We start from the raw sequence: 20,172 nt of genomic DNA on the forward strand, positions 1-20,172 counted from the left end.
CCAGCTCTTTTATAAGGTTACCTAATGAGCCGGTGGAATGGCCACAGCGGATCACATTGACAACCAACGTATAAAGTAAATTCTGCATTCTATCTCCCACTGAAAACAAACAGCATCATAATTTATGGAAGGATGCTTCTGGAGTCTAAACATGGCAATGTCTCTTTCAAGTTCTGTAAAATATTACTGAAACAGATGGTAGAAGAGTGATAACATCTTCAGCAGTTTTGGCACCACTGTTAAGAAATAAAAGTTATCAGTGCTCAGGGGTACATGCTTGTTTTAAGTTGCCTGACTTCAATTCATCCATAGGCCAAACTTGGGGTTTTGTAGGTGGTGTTTGTTTGGCAAGCACAGAGCAATGCTTCTGTATGAGCAGAGGTATCTAAGACCCCCATCCATTTCATGGAAACTGCCCATATTCTCAAGCTTTCCTGAGTAACTAGAAACCACTGTAGGAGAAGAGCAAGCCACAGGAGCCTTCCGTCTTTGTCAACAGGGAACTGGCACTAGCTATACTAGAGAGAGGATGTCAGTTTTCTCCCTTTCTGTCTTCATACGCTATAAATGGGCATTGGACAGTATCTAAAAGATCATAGTACAGTGGTGCCCCGCAAGACGAATGCCTCGCAAGACGGAAAACCCGCTAGACGAAAGGGTTTTCCGTTTTGGAGGTGCTTCGCAGAACGAATTTCCTATGGGCTTGCTTCGCAAGGCGAAAATGTCTTGCGAGTTCCTGTGATTTTTTTTTCGCTCCCCACCCCCTTTTTCTAAGGCACTAAGCTCTTATAGCCTTTTAGCAGCTAATCTGCTAATCCCTTATACCTTTAATAGCCGCTAATAGCCGCTAAACCGCTAATAGAGCTAATCCGCTAATGGGGTTGCTTCGCAAGACAAAAAAAACCGCAAGACGAAGAGACTCGCAGAACGGATTCTTTTCGTCTTGCGAGGCACCACTGTACAGTGAAAGTTTCAGGGGCTATGGAGTGTAATGTTTTATACAGTGGTACCTTGGTATTCAACCCGCTTGGCTCCCGAACAAATCAGCTCCCGAACGCCACATACCCAGAAGTAAATGTTCCGGTTTGCAAATGTTTTTCGGAAGCCGAACATCCAACGCTGCTTCTAACTGAGTGCAGGAAGCTCCTGCAACCAATCAGAAGCCGCGCCTTGGTTTTCGAAGGTTTTCAGAAGTCGAACGGACTCCCGGAACAGATTAACTTCGAGAACCAAGGCACCACTCTTAATGCGCCCACTTGTTAATCCCATCTTGTGAATAGAAAGTGACCTGTTTCCTGCTCAACTCATCGGGAATGAAAAAAAGGTACAATTTGTTAAAGTTCCTGGCATAAATATAAGCTTGTGATGATTATTACAGCCTAAAACTGCCCACTGACTTTCAAAATTTTCTTCAATTTCTGGGGGGAAGTGGGTGTCACACCAACTTCTTACTGCACATTTAGATTTCCTCCCTCTGCAGCTTTCACCATCCTTTCTAGACACTTGCCAAACTCAGTGGTAAAACAGATTCTGTAATAAGAGAGGTTGATGAAGAAAGAACAGGAAGAAACAAATACAGTGGTACCTCAGGTTAAGTACTTAATTCGTTCCGGAGATCCGTACTTAACCTGAAACTGTTCTTAACCTGAAGCACCACTTTAGCTAATGGGGCCTCCTGCTGCTGCCACGCCGCCGGAGTACGATTTCTGTTCTCATCCTGAAGCAAAGTTCTTAACCTGAAGCACTATTTCTGGGTTAGCGGAGTCTGTAACCTGAAGCGTATGTAACCTGAAGCGTATGTAACCCGAGGTACCGCTGTAATTCTGAATACGAGACATGACCAAATAGACAGAAAAACCTAACAGATCTGAGCATTGAAGACATAGCAGGAAAGAAAGTCAGGTAAGTAAATGTAGTGGATTGAACTGTGAGAACTATATGAATGGATCTGTATAGGTGGTTTTTTTGGGGGGGGGGGTATCTACCTTTACCAGAATTTTCCCCCAAATTCTACTCAATCTGATCTCACAACTTCCCAGCCTTCAGCCCACCAAAAATCACATCCACTCCTATTCCGGCGATTCCCCAACTCGGTCATATCTAAGCCATCATTGGTTACACCTTTTCACTTCCTCTGTGCACACACTATTCACTTAAGGTCCCCTCTCTTGATCTCCATCACCTCAAAATGATACGCAAGACCACAGCAATTCAGAAACTATGCAGTAGCCCCCACAAAAGTCACACAGACCTCTTAAAATTAAGTCTCTTCTGCCCTAGAAACTACCTGCCCCCCATTAACATTTCACCTCATACCCAATGCAGGTCCTTCAGAATTATAGAAAGCTACCTTATACCAAGGGAGACCGTAAGTTCATCTAGCCATTATTGTCAACACTGACCGGCAGCAACTCACAGGATTTCAGACAACAATTTCCTATTCCCCACCCTGCCAGCAGATGCTGGGAAATGAACCTGAGACCTCCCGCATGCACAGAACATGTGCTTCCTCTGAGCTACGGCCCTTCCCAGCCAACCTCAGCTCATTCGAACTGCATCCCTACCCTGCTACGAACTGCCCTAAATCCAATCCTCTGGCACAGCCACCACATGCTGTTCAGTCCCTGAAAACATAAGAAGAGCCTGCTGGATTAGGTGAAAGGCCCACCTCGCCCAGCATCCTAGTCTTACAGTGACCCAAAAGCAGGATTCAAGCACAAGAGCCCTCTCCTCACTCACACACACACACACACACCCCGTGGTTTCCAGGACCCTGTTATTCAGAAGCATTGCTGCCTCCAACACTGGAGGCAGAGCACAACCATCATGGCTAGTAGTCACTGGTAGCCCTCTCATTCATGAATTTGTCTAATACTCTTTTAAAGCTTCCTAGGTTGGTGCCATCATTGCCTCTTGTAGGAGCGAGTTCCATAGTTCAATTATGTGCTGCATGAAGAAGTTGCCCTTTTCTGAACCTTTGCATCTTAAGCTTCCAATCCTTCTCATTATTAGTATTAGTATTAATTAGATTTATTAAGTCTTTTTTTGCCACGGCAATGAAAAGTGACGTCAAAAACAATTTTAAAAAACATACAAACATTTTGGGAGGAAAGACATTAAAACGTCCCACCCACTCTAAAACCCCATCAATTGTTAAAGGTGTGGTTTAAAAGAAACATATCTGCCTGAATTGCCTTGAAGTCATAACTTTAACCAATCAATGTGCGTCTGGTTTTTAAGGAAGGGCACAGAGGGACGCAGGTGGCGCTATGAGTTAAACCACAGAGCCTAGGACTTGCCGTTCAAAAGGTCACGGTTCGAATCCCCGCGATGAGGTGAGCTCCTGCTGCTTGGTACCTGCTCCTGCCAACCTAGTAATTCAAAAGCACGTCAAAGTGCAAGTAGATAAATAGGTACCGCTCCAGCAGGAAGGTAAACGGCGTTTCTGTGCGCTGCTCTGGTTCGCCAGAAGCGGCTTAGTCATGCTGGCCACATGACCCAGAAGCTGTATGCCAGCTCCCTCGGCCAATAAAGCGAGATGAGCACCGCAACCCCAGAGTCAGCCACAACTGGACCTAATAGTCAGGGGTCCCTTTACCTTTACATAGGGAGAAACGGTAAATGATATTTCACAAACCACTGCTTTGCTGTTAATGGGATATTCTCTCTCTCTCTCTCTCTCTCTCTCTCTCTCATACACACACACACACACACACACACACACAATATAAACATTTAAAAATACTTTTTTAGGCCAGGGGCAGCATTGGGGAAAGAAGACTGGCCTTCATCTTTCTTACAACAGCAGTGATTCAAAGAGAATCCTTCATTTGCAAACAAGCATGCCCTGGTGGTTAACGGGCAAACTAACATCCAGGGAGACAGGTTCAAATCCCTACATGGCCATAACTCTTAACAGGTAACAGTGACCCTGTAATACCCTCTCAGCCTCCTAGCCTACCTCGCAGGATTATCTTGCAAGAATGAGAAAATATAATCACACACATGCAGCCTTAGAGTATAACAGCAAAATGTGTTGGGGGGTTTTAATGAAGTTTCACCCAGTCAGAAAAAACCTGTTTTCAAAAAGTAAACAGTACCCCTGCCCGTACGGGCCAGTTGTGTTCAACTCTAAGGCTGCGCGCTCATCCTGCTCAAGAGGCCGGGAGCCAGCGCTGGCCGGAGACACTGCCGGGTCACGTGGCCAGCGTGACTAAGCGGCATCTGGCGAGCCAGCACCAGCGCCGCACACAGAAACGCCGTTTACCTTCCCGCTATAAAGCGGTACCTATTTATCTACTTGCACTTAGGGGTGCTTTTGAACTGCTAGGTGGGCAGGAGCTGGGACCGAACGACAGGAGCTCACCCCGCCGCAGGGATTCGAACCGCCGACCTTGCGATCAGCAAGTCCTAGGCACTGAGGTTTTACCCACAGCGCCACCCGCGTCCCATTTCAAAAAATACCCCCCCCAAAAAAACAATCCTGCTTTAACTGCCCCCCCCCACACACAAAAAACTGCATAAAAAGCAGTGTATAAATTAAATAGTAATAAAAGACCTGTGATCAGCTGTGTGAACGACTGGTATACTTCCAAAAAATCTGGCAACAGCTGACGTTTAGCCTCTTTTGTATGCCATTAAAAGCATCCCATATTTTACCAAATTCCTGTGACATCCAAGAAATAATGCATGCATCTCTTTATTATGTTGAGGAGGGCACAGGTAGAATCTCCAGTGGCTTCTCCAGGTAGAGCTGGCAGACACCCTTGTCTAAAATCCAGGAGAGATGCTGCCAGCCAGTGTTAACAATACTGGAATGGATGTGCCAGTAGCCTGAAGGCAGAGTCCTAAATTTACACAAATCTGAAAAACCTCTGATGCAGTGTTAGAAACTCAGATATTTAAGCTAAGCACCAAATGGTTCCTTAAACCAAGGTTAGAGTCACCAAAACAGAATGTCTAGTTGCCATTTTGGGGTAAGATGGCTCTAAAGTCTTATTTTTCAAATGATGGACTAACTACAATTGATTCTCAGTTAAACATCTGGCTAGTTCAGATGACAACCTTGAGCTAGTTTAAGTGATCTGAGAACTTAAAGAAGAAAAGTCACTTGATCCGGGGACAGTCCAAATATATATTGGCCTATTCTGACCTCTTTTTCTTAATAGTGAGTGCTCCTGTTCAGGCTACACATAAAAAGCATTTTGGTTCCAGAAATTCTTCCCAGTTGTGCAGATAAAATATAACTGATAGAATTCTACAGGATGGAGTATTCGTGTCCAGATCCAATGATTCCCCAGGTGCTGGAGATGTAAGACGCCACTTCCAGGCATCCAGGCATCTTCACTTGGTCGCAAAATGCACCTAGCACCTGGCTAATTTGAACACTGCTCTGATGTTCTTGTTTTTATCATGTATTTAGCGTTTTTATGTTGTGAAGTCAGGGGTCAGCAACCTTTTTCAGCCATGGGCCGGTCCACCGTCCCTCAGACCATGTGGTGGTCTGGACTAATTTTGGGGGGGAATGAATGAATTCCTATCCCCCACAAATAACCCAGAGATGCATTTTAAATAAAATGATACATTCTACTCATGTAAAAACATGCTGATTCCCAGACCATCCACGGGCCAGATTGAGAAGGCGATTGGGCCGCATCCAGCCCCGGGGCCTTAGGTTGCCTACCCCTGTGTTAAGTGCTCTGAGATCTACAGATGAATGGTGGTAAACAAATCCAGCAAATACATAAAGTTATATAAATAAATAAATAAATAAATAGTCTGTATTCTCATTTTGCATTTCTATGTTGTAAACAGCCCTGTGATCTTCGAATACAAGGTGGTATGCAAATTTAATAAATAATAAACAAAAATAATAAATAATACCACCCATTTCTCTCTCACACACCTTGGACACTAAACCCCCAGCAGACCCTCCAAGTGTCCTTATTTTCCAGAGACAGTCCCAGATTTACAGAAGCCGCCCCGGTTTCCAATGGGATCCCAGAATGTCCTGCTTTTCCTTAGGACGTCCATATTTTCATCGGAGAAATGTTGGAGGGTATGGAGTTATGCAAACCCTGCCCCCGAACCAAGAGGATAAGTAACTATACAACCTATAGAAGACATTTGAAGGAAGACTCGCATAGGGAAGTTCTTTGGCGTTCAATGTTTTGTTATGTTTTTATATACTGGAAGCTGCCCAGAGTGGCTGGAGCAATCCAGTCAGATGGACAGGGTATACAGTGGTACCTCTCAATGCAAACGGGATCCGTTCTGGAGCCCCATTCGCATCCAGAAGCGAACGCAACCCACATCTGCACTTGCACGGGTCATGATTCGCCGCTTCCGTGCATGTACGTGATGTCATTTTGACCGTCTGCGCATGCGTGAGCGGCGAAACCCGGAAGAAATGTGCGCCGTTACTTCCGGGTCACAGCAGCGCGCAACTTGAAAATACTTATCCTGAAGCTACTTCAACCTGAGGTATGACTGTATAAATATTATTATTATTACTATTACAGGACATCCCTATTTTCATTGGAGAAATGTTGGCGGGTACTGAGTTCTGTGACCCCTGAACCAAGGGGATAAGCAAATATTCAACCTTTAGAAGACATCTAAAGGCAGACCTGCATAGGGAAGTTTTCCAATATTCAATGTTTTGTTATGTTCTTATATATGTTGAAAGTTGCCCATAGTGGCTGGAGCAACCCAGTCAGATGGACAGGGTGTGTGTAAAATAAAATACAGTGGTGCCTCGCAAGACGAAAAGAATCCGTTCCGTGAGTCTCTTCGTCTAGCGGTTTTTTTGTCTTGCGAAGCAAGACCATTAGCGGATTAGCGCTATTAGCGGCTATTAAAGGCTTAAGGGATTAGCTGCTAAAAGACTATTAGCAGCTTAGTGCCTTAGAAAAAGGGGGTAGGGAGCGGGGAAAAACCCCCAGGAATCGCAAGACATTTTCGTCTTGCGAAGCAAGCCCATAGCAAATTCGTCCTGCGAAGCACCTCCAAAATGGAAAACCCTTTCGTCTAGCGGGTTTTCCGTCTTGCGAGGCATTCGTCTTGCGGGGCACCACTGTAATAATAATTTAATAGGACATCCCTATTTTCATTGGAGAAATGTTGGAGGTTATGGAGTTCTGAGACCCCAGAGCAATCTAAAGGCAGCCCTATATAGGGAAGTTTTTTTGAAGTTTTATTGCATTTTTATGTATGTTGTAAGCCGCCCAGAGTGGCTGGGGCAACAGGGTCAGAGGTGTGGGGCATAAATCCTGAAATAACAACAACAATTATTCATATGGAATAGTAATGATGGTGATAATGATCATATTAATAATAATAATTTCTTCATATGGAATAGGACGTCTGTATTTCCACAGAAGGGGATGCCCCAGCCCAGCTCACAAACACCCCTGCCCCACATGCCCTGCCAGCCCTCCTCGCCCCCTGCCGCCTTCCCCTTCTGTATCCCCTTTTCTATCCCTTCCTTCTATTCCCCCGTCACCCACCGTCGAGGGAGACGAACTGCCCGACGGCCGACGAGCCTCCTCCGCTGTTCTCCACGAACTGCACCTCGGAGACGATGATGTTGTCCTCGAGGACGGAGCCGCAGCCCGTGCAAACCGCGTCTCCGCGGGCCGAGTCCACCTCGATCTCCGAGCTGCCGCACGCGGCGCACACCCGCCCGCCGCCGGCGCCCGGCATCTTCGGGCGCGAGAGGCAGCAGGGAGGCAGGCTCCCCTCAGGCCCAAGGAAAAACCCCGCTGCCGCTGCCGCCGCCGCCTCGCGGGCCGGGCCGGCGACCCCCTCCGCCCGCCTGCTCGCTCTCTCGCCGCCACACGCGCGCTCTCCCCTCACGGGCCTCGGCCGGCTCCCCTCGCCGGCTCCACCTCGGCCCGCAAACGCCGCCCCTTCTCGCGAGGCCGGCGAGGCCTAGTCGCCTCCCCTCGCCGGGAACGGGCGAGCCGAGCGCTGGCGGGCCGAGGGGGCGCGTTCGGCTCCAGCCCGCTCGACGCCCCGCGGCCTTGGCGCTCCCGCGGGGCTTCGCAGGCCCTCTTGCCTCAGGCAGGGCAGTGGGAAGCCTGTGGGCCCCTCAGGCTGCTAGTGGACTACAACTCCCGTCAGCCCCCGCCAGCGCGACCTGGTAGCAGGGGCTGATGGGAGATGGAGTCCAGGAGCTGCCTGAGGGCCGCTGGTTCGCTTCCCCGGGGTAAGGGCCGGGATGCCGAAGGGAGGCTTTGTTTGCTGCTTGGATTTTGGGTTCCAGCTAAGCAGGTCTAGCTGGTGGCTTGTCGTTTTCTGGAGGGGCTCAGTATGGGCTGTTTTAGCTTGGCCCGCATTCGCAGAAAACAAGCAGAGGTGGGGCGAATCCAATTAACTTTCAGTTTAATTTTAACCCCCAAAGTCAAAAAGTGTGGTTTTTTAAATCCTTGCTGCTAGGCCGCACAAACACAAAAGTTGTGCCATGTGGCGGGGGTGTTGTCACATTGCAGCTTGCAGATGTCAGCGAAGAAACCACCTTCTCGGGCTTACAATGGGGAAGACACAGCACTAAAGGGAAAAAGGAGTGGGAGGGAGAAGGTGGAAAAGCAAACCTATTTCTTCATTACTGAGTTCTTGTAATGAGCAGGTGGAATGAGCAAAAAACTGCTGGTCTTTCAGCAGAGCTAACAAAGAAAGTCCTCTTTCCCACTCCCATAGCTTGATGAACCCAGCCAGATGGGCTGATAGTAAATATGTATATTCCTCAGAATTGTTTTGGCCATATGTATGTCAAATTTGGGGGCACGGGTGGCGCTGTGGTCTAAACCACAGAGCCTAGGACTTGCCGATCAGAAGGTCGGCAGTTCGAATCCCCGCAACAGGGTGAGCTCCCGTTGCTCGGTCCCTGCTCCTGCCAACCTAGCAGTTCGAAAGCACGTCAAAGTGCAAGTAGATAAATAGGTACCACTCCAGCGGGAAGGTAAACAGCATTTCTGTGCGCTGCTCTGGTTCGCCAGAAGCAGCTTAGTCCTGCTGGCCACATGACCCGGAAGCTGTACCCCGGCTCCCTCGGCCAATAAAGTGAGATGAGCGCCGCAACCCCAGAGTCAGGCACGACTGGACCTAATGGTCAGGGGTCCCTTTACCTTTACCTTTATGTCAAATTTGAGTGGCTGGGGAAACCCAGCCAGATGGGCGGGGTACAAATAAATTATTATTATTATTATTATTATTATTATTATTATTCCTAACTGTTAAAGTATGGGGCTTGTCTCCTTGAGCTAGAATTTCACCCCCAATCGGTGACCTTCCGAGAGAGGGTCTGGATTGCTGCTGTGGAAAATGAAAGTGTGGGGAGTGTTGCACTAGAAAGGGAGGCCTTCATTTGGGTTGCTGATTTCATTCACTGCATGGAACACTCCATGATATCTGAAAAATAAAGAGCCCCTGAGCATGGAGAGTATATTTTCCTCACCACTGAATAAACAAAGCCTCAGCAAAGAGAGAAAGAAAATTAAGAAACATGGCTCATTTGCAATGATTTTCTTCCTGGTTATGTGTAAGGTAAAGGTAAAGGGACCCCTGACCATTAGGTCCAGTTGTGGATGACTGGAGTTGCGGCGCTCATCTCGCTTTACTGGCCTAGGGAGCCGGCGTACAGCTTCCAGGTCATGTGGCCAGCATGACTAAGCCGCTTCTGGTGAACCAAAGCAGCGCACGGAAACGCCGTTTACCTTCCCGCCAGAGCGGTACCTATTTATCTACTTGCACTTGACGTGCTTTCAAACTGCTAGGTTGGCAGGAGCAGAGATCGAGCAACGGGAGCTCACCCCATCGCGGAGATTCAAACCACCGACCTTCTGATCGGCAAGTCCTAGGCTCTGTGGTTTAACCCACAGAGCCACCTGCGTCCCAGTTATGTGTACCTAAGTACAAAAAGCAGCGTATGAAATGGGAGTGTTTTGCCAGGAGACGCAAGGCCACTTAGAAGCTGCATCCCCTCCTTTCCAGGAAGAGCATCATGGCAAGGGGAAGATAAGCCTGGTCCCATCCACCAGGTAAGGAGCAGCTGCTCCCCCCACCCCAAACTTGCAAAAAAAGAACATTCCACTCTTTCTTCCTGCTCTTAGACTGGAGAGCTGAAGGGAACCAAACTCCTGCCTCATCCATCAGGCAAGGACTAAGGGGTCCTGGGCTGTGTTCCTGCCATGAGTTGCAAGGTATAAACCTTCTAAGCAAATAAGCAATAGATCAAGCTACGGAGAGAAGAAAAACCGTCTTGTAGGATCAATCTTGTTTTACATGAAGCAGACGGCTTGGCACTTAGCTGAAATGCCTCAAGGTTCGTACTGGAAATTCCATCACGACAAATCAGTCCTAAAGTACTCTCAGCTAATTATTGTTCACTTGGGTCACTTGGTCTAGCATTTTCCTACGTGCAAATTGCCCATCACTCCTTAAACACTCTTTAATTAACCCCCCCAACACACACACACACACACACACACACACACACACACATGTTCTGGAAGAGTGCTTAAGAAGACAAAACGTTGAAGAAAATGTGTTCATTTTCTTCATAATTTAAGCCTGAGTTATCTTCTTCTTATTTGGCGATCACTCGTAGCCGAGTAAGATTGTCTTCCATAAACATGGTTTTAACAATGAGTCCATAGGTGACTGTGGAGGCCAGTTCTGGATCCACACGTCCTTCCACAGTGGAGACATAGGTTTCCGGTCAGGAGTTGATCACAGTGTGGATTTGCCAAGCGTGGCTTCCTCTTAACGTGTTTCTCCCTTGCGCCCTGAGTTCGAGTGTCTTCAAAGCCCATGATACCTTTGGTAAAGGCTGTTCTCCAACTGGAGCTCTCGCAGTCCAGTGTTTCCCAATTGTTGGTGTTTCTACTACATTTTTTAAAATTTGCTTTGACACAGTCTTTAAACCTCTTTTGTTGACCACCAGCATTACGCTTTCCATTTTTAAGTTTGGAATAGAGTAGTTGCTTTGGAAGGTGATCATCAGGCATCCGCACAACAAAGTTGATGTTGAAGAATAATTGCTTCAATACTGGTGATCTTCCAGTACACTGATATTAGTTCGCCTGTCTTCCCAAGACAGTATACCGTATTTTTCGCTCTATAGGACGCACCAGACCACAAGACGCACCTCGTTTTTGGAGGAGGAAAACAAGAAAAAAAAATATTCTGAATCTCAGAAGCCAGAACAGCAAGAGCAGCAAGAACAGCAAGCTGTGCAGTGAAAGCAGCAATCCCTCCTGCTGTTCTGGCTTCTGGGATAGCTGCGCAGCCTGTATTCGCTCCATAAGACGCACACACATTTCCCCTTACTTTTTAGAAGGGAAAAAGTGAGTCTTATAGAGCAAAAAATACGGTAATTTAGCCTGGGAAGACAGGCTAAATTATACCAAATGTTAAATCACAAAATATTGAAACTGAAAAGGATGGGGGACACCTACAACAGCATCCTTTTTGGAAAAATAGCTTGGCGGGGCAGGGGCAGTAAAATGATTTGATCCCCCACTTTCACCACAGTCCTGACTGAGAGATCCATATAGCAGCTTTAAAAAATAATAATAATGCATGTAACATAATTGGAATAAGAAGTCTCTCTCTAGCTATAATTCAGTTTCCACGATGGTTGCTGCTTGACAAAATAGTTAACTGAGGTCAGCATAAAGTGGCATTGTGAAAACAGGTGGCACGAAACCAATGCTGACCCCCCCCCCAAACTCACTAGTTGTTAACCTGTTTGCATAAAGTACTTTTTCTCCCACACTTTCTTGTTTTCTGCTTTCATCTTCAGGAACTATGACTAATCTAGAAGCCCCTTAAATTTTATTAACTCTAAAAGAGGATAATAAAATTTATTCCCCACTTTCCAGCATGCTATGAAGTCTCCAGAAGTAGAACTAAAAGTCTTAGTTTTCTATGGATGAGTGCATAGAAACTTAGGGTGATTTTCTAATATTTATGTTATTTGCAAATACAGTGGTACCTCAGGTTAAGTACTTAATTCGTTCTGGAGGTCCGTTCTTAACCTGAAACTGTTCTTAACCTGAAGCACCACTTTAGCTTATGGGGCCTCCTGCTGCCGCCGCGCCGCCAGAGCACGATTTCTGTTCTCATCCTGAAGCAAAGTTCTTAACCTGAAGCACTGTTTCTGGGTTAGCAGAGTCTGTAACCTGAAGCGTATGTAACCTGTGGTACCACTGTATATAACTTGAATGGGGGGGGGACAACCCACAGACAGCCAATCAGCTAATCCTGTATCACATTTCCTGCAAGTAGGGTCAATAATAATGATGATGATGATGATGATGATGATGATGATGTTATTTGTACCCTGCCCTCCCCAGCCAGAGCTGGGCTCAGAGCGGCTAACATCATATAAATAACACAATATACATAAAAACAGGCATTAATTCAGACAAATTAAAATCTGGACAAATGGCAGTTATCAGGTTAAGATTGAGAGCGGTTAATACTTGCCAGGACCAACTGTTTTCATTGGTCATATAAGGACCTGTGAACAGGCTGGGAGGCCTTCTTCATGCTTGTTCTTATACAAAGAAAGAAAGGTCAGACTGCACCCTGGCCAAAGGCCTGGCAGAACAGCTCCGTCTTGCAGGCCCTGCAGAAAGATGTCAAGTCTGGGTTGCCTCCAGACTATCCCTAGGTTCCAGGAGACTTTCAAGTTCATACTGGAACTTTAGATTTGTGCAATTAAAGCGAATTTAATTTATTTGATTGTGTTTTTTGAATTTATATCCCACCTTTGCTCCTAAAGAATTAAAGTACTTTGTTGTCCTTGTGCAACTATTCCACTTTTTTATGATAATAAAAAACACTGATTTATTTATATATATTTTTTTGCATGGCGTGCTCTGGTCCATGGGGTCACGAAGAGTCGGACACAACTGAACGACTAAACAACAACAACAATTTTTTTGCAGTTAGGAAAGTTACAGGAAAATGCATTGAAAATCATGGGATGAATGAACAATTAATGGGAACACATGTTAACACCCCAAAACCAAATCAGGATGAGTGCTAATTGTCATGTAACCACCCCATAAACAAACAAATAAAGAACAGAGATAAACTAAGCACTATGTAGGTTTTGTGCAAGCAAATTGGAATGAATGCTGAATAAACAGGACATCTGGAGGAGCCCAGCGTGCTTTTTAGCTAACTTTGGCGAAATTCTCAACTTTTCTGGGTATTATAGTGGAAAAAAATCTGGAGATAGAGTCTTCACTGTCAAGAGAACATTTCTGCCTTAAGTACGGTAAATTCCCTTGGTTGAAACATTAGTTACCGTAATGCTCCTGCTCTCAGCCTAACAATGCTATAAAGTAGTCAGCAGAGGGAGCCAAAACCCTATTTCTGCTCTCCTCTTGTTCCCCAAATAATTTAATAACCTTTATATAATTAAAGGTTCTTGTGAGCCCAGAGCACTTCCTCATGGAGGTAGTTGGGCTATTCTGTCTCTCTCTAAGATTTGCCAGTCTTCTGCTTACCTCCATCCTCTCAGAATCTTCTGGAAGTGGGCTATTCTGTCCAGTCTGTAACTCAGGGGTCAGCAAACTTTTTCAGCAGGGGGCTGGTCCACTGTCCCTCAGACCTTGTGGGGAGCTGGTCTATATTTTGGGGGGTGGAATTGAACGAATTCCTATGCCCCATAAATAACCCAGAGATGGATTTTAAATAAAAGCACACATTCTACTTATGTAATAATAATATAAATAAATAAATATTTATACCCCGCACTCCCCAGCCAGAGCCAGGCTCAGGGCAGCTAACACCAGTAAAAGTACAAAAAAAATAAATATTGGGGGGGGGATAATTTAAAATACAGGTTAAAATGCAGCCTCATTTTAAAAGTAGCCCATGTATCAAAACTGTAAGGGGAGGGAAACTGTGGAAAGATGTCAAGTCCCGCAGGGCCCTAGTCTCTTGTGACAGAGCGTTCCACCAAGTCGGAGCCAGTACTGAAAAGGCCCTGGCCCTAGTCGAGCCCAATCTCACCACCTTGCAACCTGGGACCTCCAAAGTGTTGTCATTTGTGGACCTTAAGGTCCTCCGCAGGGCATACCAGGAGAGGCAGTCCCGTAGGTACGTGGGTCCTAGGCTGCGTAGGGCTTTAAAGGTCAAAACCAGCACCTTAAACCTGACCCTGTACTCCACCGGGATCCAGTGCAGTTGGTAAAGCACTGGATGACTGTGATCCCGCGGCATTTCTCCTTCCAGTTAGGTGGCAGGCCCAGAACTCACTCATGCTGGCTTTCTCTGAGGGTGGGTGGTTCCTGATTGCAAATTTGCTGTGCATGCAGGAGGCCCCACATTCAAGTGTTCCTTCACATTTTGAGTTCAAAGAGAATCGGGTGGAATGTTAGGTGGGGGGTGATGGGACACTCCACTTGACCCTGAAGAGCTGCTGTCAGTCAGAGTAAGCAATGCTAGTCAAGGAGGACAGGTAGTCAGTCTGACCTGGTATGAAGAGACTTTTTGCACCAGACTAGATTTGATGGCAGCAAATCTATCTGCTTAAACAGATTGAGAGAAGGATGGGTGGCAATCCGTTTTTAACTTGCAAATTGGATGCACACATCAGAAGGTTAAGAACCTTCCTCTCATCCACAGTTTATCCACCCAAACACACCTCAACCTGCAAGAGTTAAATACCCAAATAGGGCTTTAGTATGGCTGTTGGTTTTTAGAAGGAAAGAAACTCCACAATCAGAAATTTGGGAAATACTGGGGCAGGGAATGTCTGGTATGTTTTTGATGAATCAGAGGGGCCTCCTTGTATGTTTAGGATTCCAGCTCTCATCCGAAGATAAATGACAGTGTCTGGCGTCCTTGCCTTGGTCCGGATTGCAGAAATCTAGCAAAGCTCCACAAAGGAGCTGTTTTTCTAGGCTTGCATTGTGTGCAATAGCTCAAAAGGGAAGGGTAATTTCTAAAATTGTTTTCTTTATCAGGGCTGCAGTCCTGTGGATTAAAATTCAGAAGTAATCCTTCGTCTGATAGGGCTTAATCCCAAATGCCAGCAAATGTGAACAGTATTGCTGCCACAGGATTCATTCCTATACAACAACCTTTGACAACCTAGTCTGCTTCAAACATTTTGGACTAAAGTTCCCATTAGCCCCTGCCTGCCAGTTACTTCAGCATCTATAATTATTACTGCTGCTGCTACTACTATTTCTTCTGTTGTTGCTGTTACAACGACTACTGCATAAAGTTTATTTAGCACCAATTCTTATAGAATCATAGAATTGTAGAGTTGGAAGGGACATCTAGTCCAACCCCCTGCAATATGGGGGGGGGGGCTAAAAGGTTGTGAAGATTGAGAAGGTTGAGGAGCTGCATAGAAGGATAACAGGCATAGGCAAACTCGGCCCTCCAGATGTTTTGGGACTACAACTCCCATCATCCCTGCCCACTGGTCCTGCTAGCTAGGGATGATGGGAGTTGTTGGCCAAAAACATCTGGAGGGCCGAGTTTGCCTGTGCCTGGATAACATCATCAAAATGCCAGTTTTCATAGTAGCATATCATGTTTAATCAGTTTGATTAATTGGTTAAAACACATTGATACCTTCAGTTGATTGCACAGAAGATGGTTCACTTATAAAAAATGTTTTTAATAAATACTTTTAAAAATTGCTAGTAAGAACCTAAGAAGAGCCTGCTGGATCATGCCAATGGCCCATCTATTCCGGCATCCTGTCCTCACAGTGGCCGATCACAGAATCATAGAGTTGGAAGGGACCACGGGGGTCATCTAGTCCAACCCCGTGCAATGCAAGAATATTTTGCCCCACGTGGGGCTCAAACCCACAACCCTGAAATTAAGTCTCATGCTCTGCCAACTGAGCTGTGTGTGTGTCCATGAGAAGCCTATAGGCAGAACCTGAGCACAAGAGCTCTCTCTACTCCTGTGGTTTCCAGCAACTGGTATCTAGAAACATTGCTGCCTCTTCTAAAACAATGCCTGTTGCAACACATTCATGTGTCATCTAAAAATGAGGAGAGCGTGCTTTTCTCTCTTTCAAAGGACTCTTCTCATATGAGAACATTATTCTTTTCTCGTCCTAAGCTCTGTGTTGTAATTACAAAACAATACCTTTTCTTAATGCTGTGCCGTCTGCTGAAGAGAACAGCAGCAGAAGGTATTGCAGACCTAGAAGACACAAGAGCTACCCACCCGGGAAGAATGGCAGATGAAACTGATGGACTATATGGAAATGGCGGAAATGACTGGCAGAATCCGAGACCAGGAAGAAGAGTCGATGGAGGAAGATTGGAAAAATTTTAAAGTATATTTACAAAAATATTGCAAAATTAATGAATGTTAGAAGAATATTGGAATGAAGTTAAAAGGTTTTAGCAGAAGTGTTATTAAGAATTATATGAATATTAATTGTTAATGTGTGAAAGTGGAAAATTTAAAGTTAAATTGTGTTAGGATAAATTATAGAACAAAAATTGAAGAAGAAGGAAAGGATTTGTTGAATTAGCAAATTTGAACTAGAATACAAAAAAGGGAGGTGCAAGGAAGTCGAGGAATAAGCAAATGAAAGATACAGATATGAAATTTGGATGTGTGTTTAAATGTTTTTGTTTTCTTTATGTCGTATTGTTGTATTGTATTCTTTTTTATTGTTGACGTATTGTTTGTTGAATCTATGTATTGTTTTTATTTATTGTCTTTCTTTTCATAATTATAAAATATTTAATAAATATTATTTGGGGGGGGAAAGGTATTGCAGACCTGCACTGCACTCTGGGTTCCGCCAACACCTGTGTCTGCATGTCACTTCTCAACTTTTGCCTGCAAAACCTCGCCTGCCAAGACGTTGAAAAGAAAGAAGAACAGGACGTAACAGGTAGTGTAGTTTAATGGGGAAACACCAAAGCAAACAAACAAGGACGTAACAAACGAGGTAGAGTCAGGGCAGCGGGGAAAGTACACACAGCAGATTGTTAAACTATGGAACTCACTTCCACAGGAAACAGTGACAAACTACCAAGTTGGATGGCTTTAAAAGAGTGGATAAATTCATGATGTATAGATGGTATATTACACCTGTGAAATGAGCCAAAATGTATAAGATAAATAATGTTGGAAGTGTGAAGAAAAAGAAGGAACATTTTATCATATGTGGTGGGAATGTAAGAAAGTAAAAAAACTTCTGGGAAATGATATATAATGAGATGAAAAAGATGTTGAAATATACATTTTTAAAGAAACCAGAAGCATTTTTACTTGGTATTATAAATGAGGATATTAATAGACAGGATGTTGAATTGTTCTTATATGCAACAACAGCGGCAAGAGTATTGTTGGCCCAGAAATGGAAGCAAGAAGAAATACCGACAAAAGAAGAATGGCAGACAAAATCAATGGACTACGCAGAATTGGATAAAATGACAGGAAGGATTCGAAACCTGCAGGACCAGCGATTTACAGAAGATTGGAAGAAATATATGAACTATTTTAAGAGCAACTGTAATCAACAAATTACGCTAGTAGGACTACAATAAGTTTTGTAAGGAGAAACATAATGAAATATTGCAAAGAAGAGAAAGAAGAGAGATATTAGTTATGATATTTAAATGTAATAGTGAAAGTAAGAAATGTATATTAAATGAAAAGATTGGAAATTTTTCAGATGTGATTGAAGGAAGTCAGAAAATTGTATAAGATACATAGCTGTCAAGTGTCCCTTATTTGAAGGGACGGTCCCTTATTCCAGCGCCATGTCCTGCTGCTGTCCCTTATTGATGGATGTCCCTTAAATGTCCCTTAAATGATGTCCCTTAAATTTCAAAGGAAGCAGCTCCTCTCCCTCCCTCCCTGCTGGCCAGGGAGGAGGGAGGCTCCAACTGTGTTGCTTGGCTGTGTTGCTCACCCAATAAGAAGTCTAAGAACGACTGGGGGGTGGAGTTTGCATGCCTTGTATGTGGCTAGTTAATGCAAGCTGAGGAGGTTTTTGAATGCTGGACACCATTTTGTTGCACGTGCTGCTGCAAACTTTGCAGTGCAAAGCCAGGCTGGGGAGCCATATTAAGTTGAGGCTGCATAGGCCTTGTGGTGCATGTGATTCAGATTCTATTCAGTTGAACCTCTGGTTACAAAGTTGGTTGGACAGTGTTCTCGAAGCTACCAGCATGAGTTTGACCAGACTGCAGGAGGACAGGAAGACTGGGGTGCCTGGAACAGGTGAGGCTGCAGGTCCCTTATTTTGGCTGCTGGTCCCTTATTTTCAAGGCTGCTGGTCCCTTATTTTCAAGGCTGCTGGTCCCTTATTTTCAGATCTGTAAGTTGACAGCTATGAGAAGATATAAAAGTATGTTTAATGATTGTTGAAAATGATATAGAAGAAGAAGAAGAGTTTGGATTTGATATCCCGCTTTATCACTTCCTGAAGGAGTCTCAAAGCGGTCAACAATCTCCTTTCGGCTGGGTGAGGACTGCAGGGCCTGCTCCCTTCCAGGGCCTTCTCCAACTGGCCCAGGGGGCGTGGCCCAGGCCCTCTCTCCCGGCTATAAAGGGACTCCTGCTGCAGTGAGGCCTCGGACCATCGGCTGGGTGAGGACTGCAGGGCCTGCTCCCTTCCAGGGCCTTTTCCAACTGGCCCAGGGGGCGTGGCCCAGGCCCTCTCTCCCGGCTATAAAGGGACTCCTGCTGCAGTGAGGCCTCGGACCATCGGCTGGGTGAGGACTGCAGGGCCTGCTCCCTTCCAGGGCCTTTTCCAACTGGCCCAGGGGGCGTGGCCCAGGCCCTCTCTCCCGGCTATAAAGGGACTCCTGCTGCAGTGAGGCCTCGGACCATCGGCTGTGGGGAGGACTGCAGGGCCTGCTCCCTTCCAGGGCCTTTTCCAACTGGCCCAGGGGGCGTGGCCCAGGCCCTCTCTCCCGGCTATAAAGGGACTCCTGCTGCAGTGAGGCCTCGGACCATCGGCTGGGTGAGGACTGCAGGGCCTGCTCCCTTCCAGGGCCTTTTCCAACTGGCCCAGGGGGCGTGGCCCAGGCCCTCTCTCCCGGCTATAAAGGGACTCCTGCTGCAGTGAGGCCTCGGACCATCGGCTGTGGGGAGGACTGCAGGGCCTGCTCCCTTCCAGGGCCTTTTCCAACTGGCCCAGGGGGCGTGGCCCAGGCCCTCTCTCCCGGCTATAAAGGGACTCCTGCTGCAGTGAGGCCTCGGACCATCGGCTGTGGGGAGGACTGCAGGGCCTGCTCCCTTCCAGGGCCTTCTCCAACTGGCCCAGGGGGCGTGGCCCAGGCCCTCTCTCCCGGCTATAAAGGGACTCCTGCTGCAGTGAGGCCTCGGACCATCAGCTGGGTGAGGACTGCAGGGCCTGCTCCCTTCCAGGGCCTTCTCCAACTGGCCCAGGGGGCGTAGCCCAGACCCTTACTTGGAACAAACTTTTGGGAAAGTGTGGGAAGTTTTCTGCCATTGCTTCCCTGTTCCAGGTGGTCAATGTGCGTTAAAATGTCCTCAAGCAGTCGGTGGCAATTTAAATTTTTATTCCTTTTTTTCTTTTTTCCTTTGTTGGGGGTGGGTGGGTGGGATGGATAGTTGGTTGGGGATTAATTTTAGTACAATTGTTCTGTTCCTTTTGTTGTTGTTTTATTGGTTCTGTATAGTTTGTGTTTTGTTTTTAAGGGGTGGGATCAGGGCTGCCTGGGAGTGGCTCCCCAGCCAACACAATGGCTGGGACAAGTTTCACAGGGGGGAAAGCACTGGGACATCCGATCTCGGTGATCATGGGCAGGAGGCGGAGTTACGCTAAGACCAGACCATGTCATTACCGAGGAGGCAGGTTTAGTCGTTGTTTGAAGACTATCCCTGCCTCCGGGTCTGGCCTTGACCGGATGGATACTGGAATCAACAGGGGAAACCCACATGACCTGAAAGTGTTGCTGTGCAATGCCAGGTCAATGATGAATAAAACCACTGCCATCCACGACTTGATTGTGGATGGAGGATTTGACCTGGCATGTGTGACAGAGACCTGGTTGGAGGAAGCAGATGGGCCTGTCCTTGCCGCTGCTTGCCCACCAGGTTTCTCTTACGCACAGCAACCCAGGTCATGTGGGCGGGGAGGGGGGGTTGCAGTGATTTTTAGGAAGTCACTAGCTTGCACCAGGCGTCCTA

General features: G+C 46.2%; 1 protein-coding gene and 1 long non-coding RNA gene across 3 annotated transcripts in view; one reads left to right on the plus strand and one right to left on the minus strand.

The window, feature by feature from the left end:
- Nucleotides 1-7,941, minus strand: part of BRF1 (BRF1 general transcription factor IIIB subunit) — a 201,110-nt gene extending 193,169 nt beyond the window's left edge. For both annotated transcript variants that reach the window (XR_014510193.1, XM_083436620.1), the window contains exon 1: nucleotides 7,509-7,941. Coding sequence is in view for 1 of the 2 variants with exons in the window: in XM_083436620.1 (XP_083292746.1) it covers nucleotides 7,509-7,704 (196 nt within the window). In the remaining variant the exon portion in view is untranslated. The remainder of the gene's footprint in view (nucleotides 1-7,508) is intronic.
- The window catches only part of LOC310677960, a 288,527-nt gene that overhangs the window by 147,789 nt on the left and 120,566 nt on the right, over nucleotides 1-20,172 (plus strand). The window lies entirely within an intron of this gene.

The sequence above is a fragment of the Podarcis tiliguerta genome (genome assembly GCF_965153285.1).
Source record: "Podarcis tiliguerta genome assembly, chromosome: 1".
Lineage (NCBI taxonomy): Eukaryota > Metazoa > Chordata > Lepidosauria > Squamata > Lacertidae > Podarcis > Podarcis tiliguerta.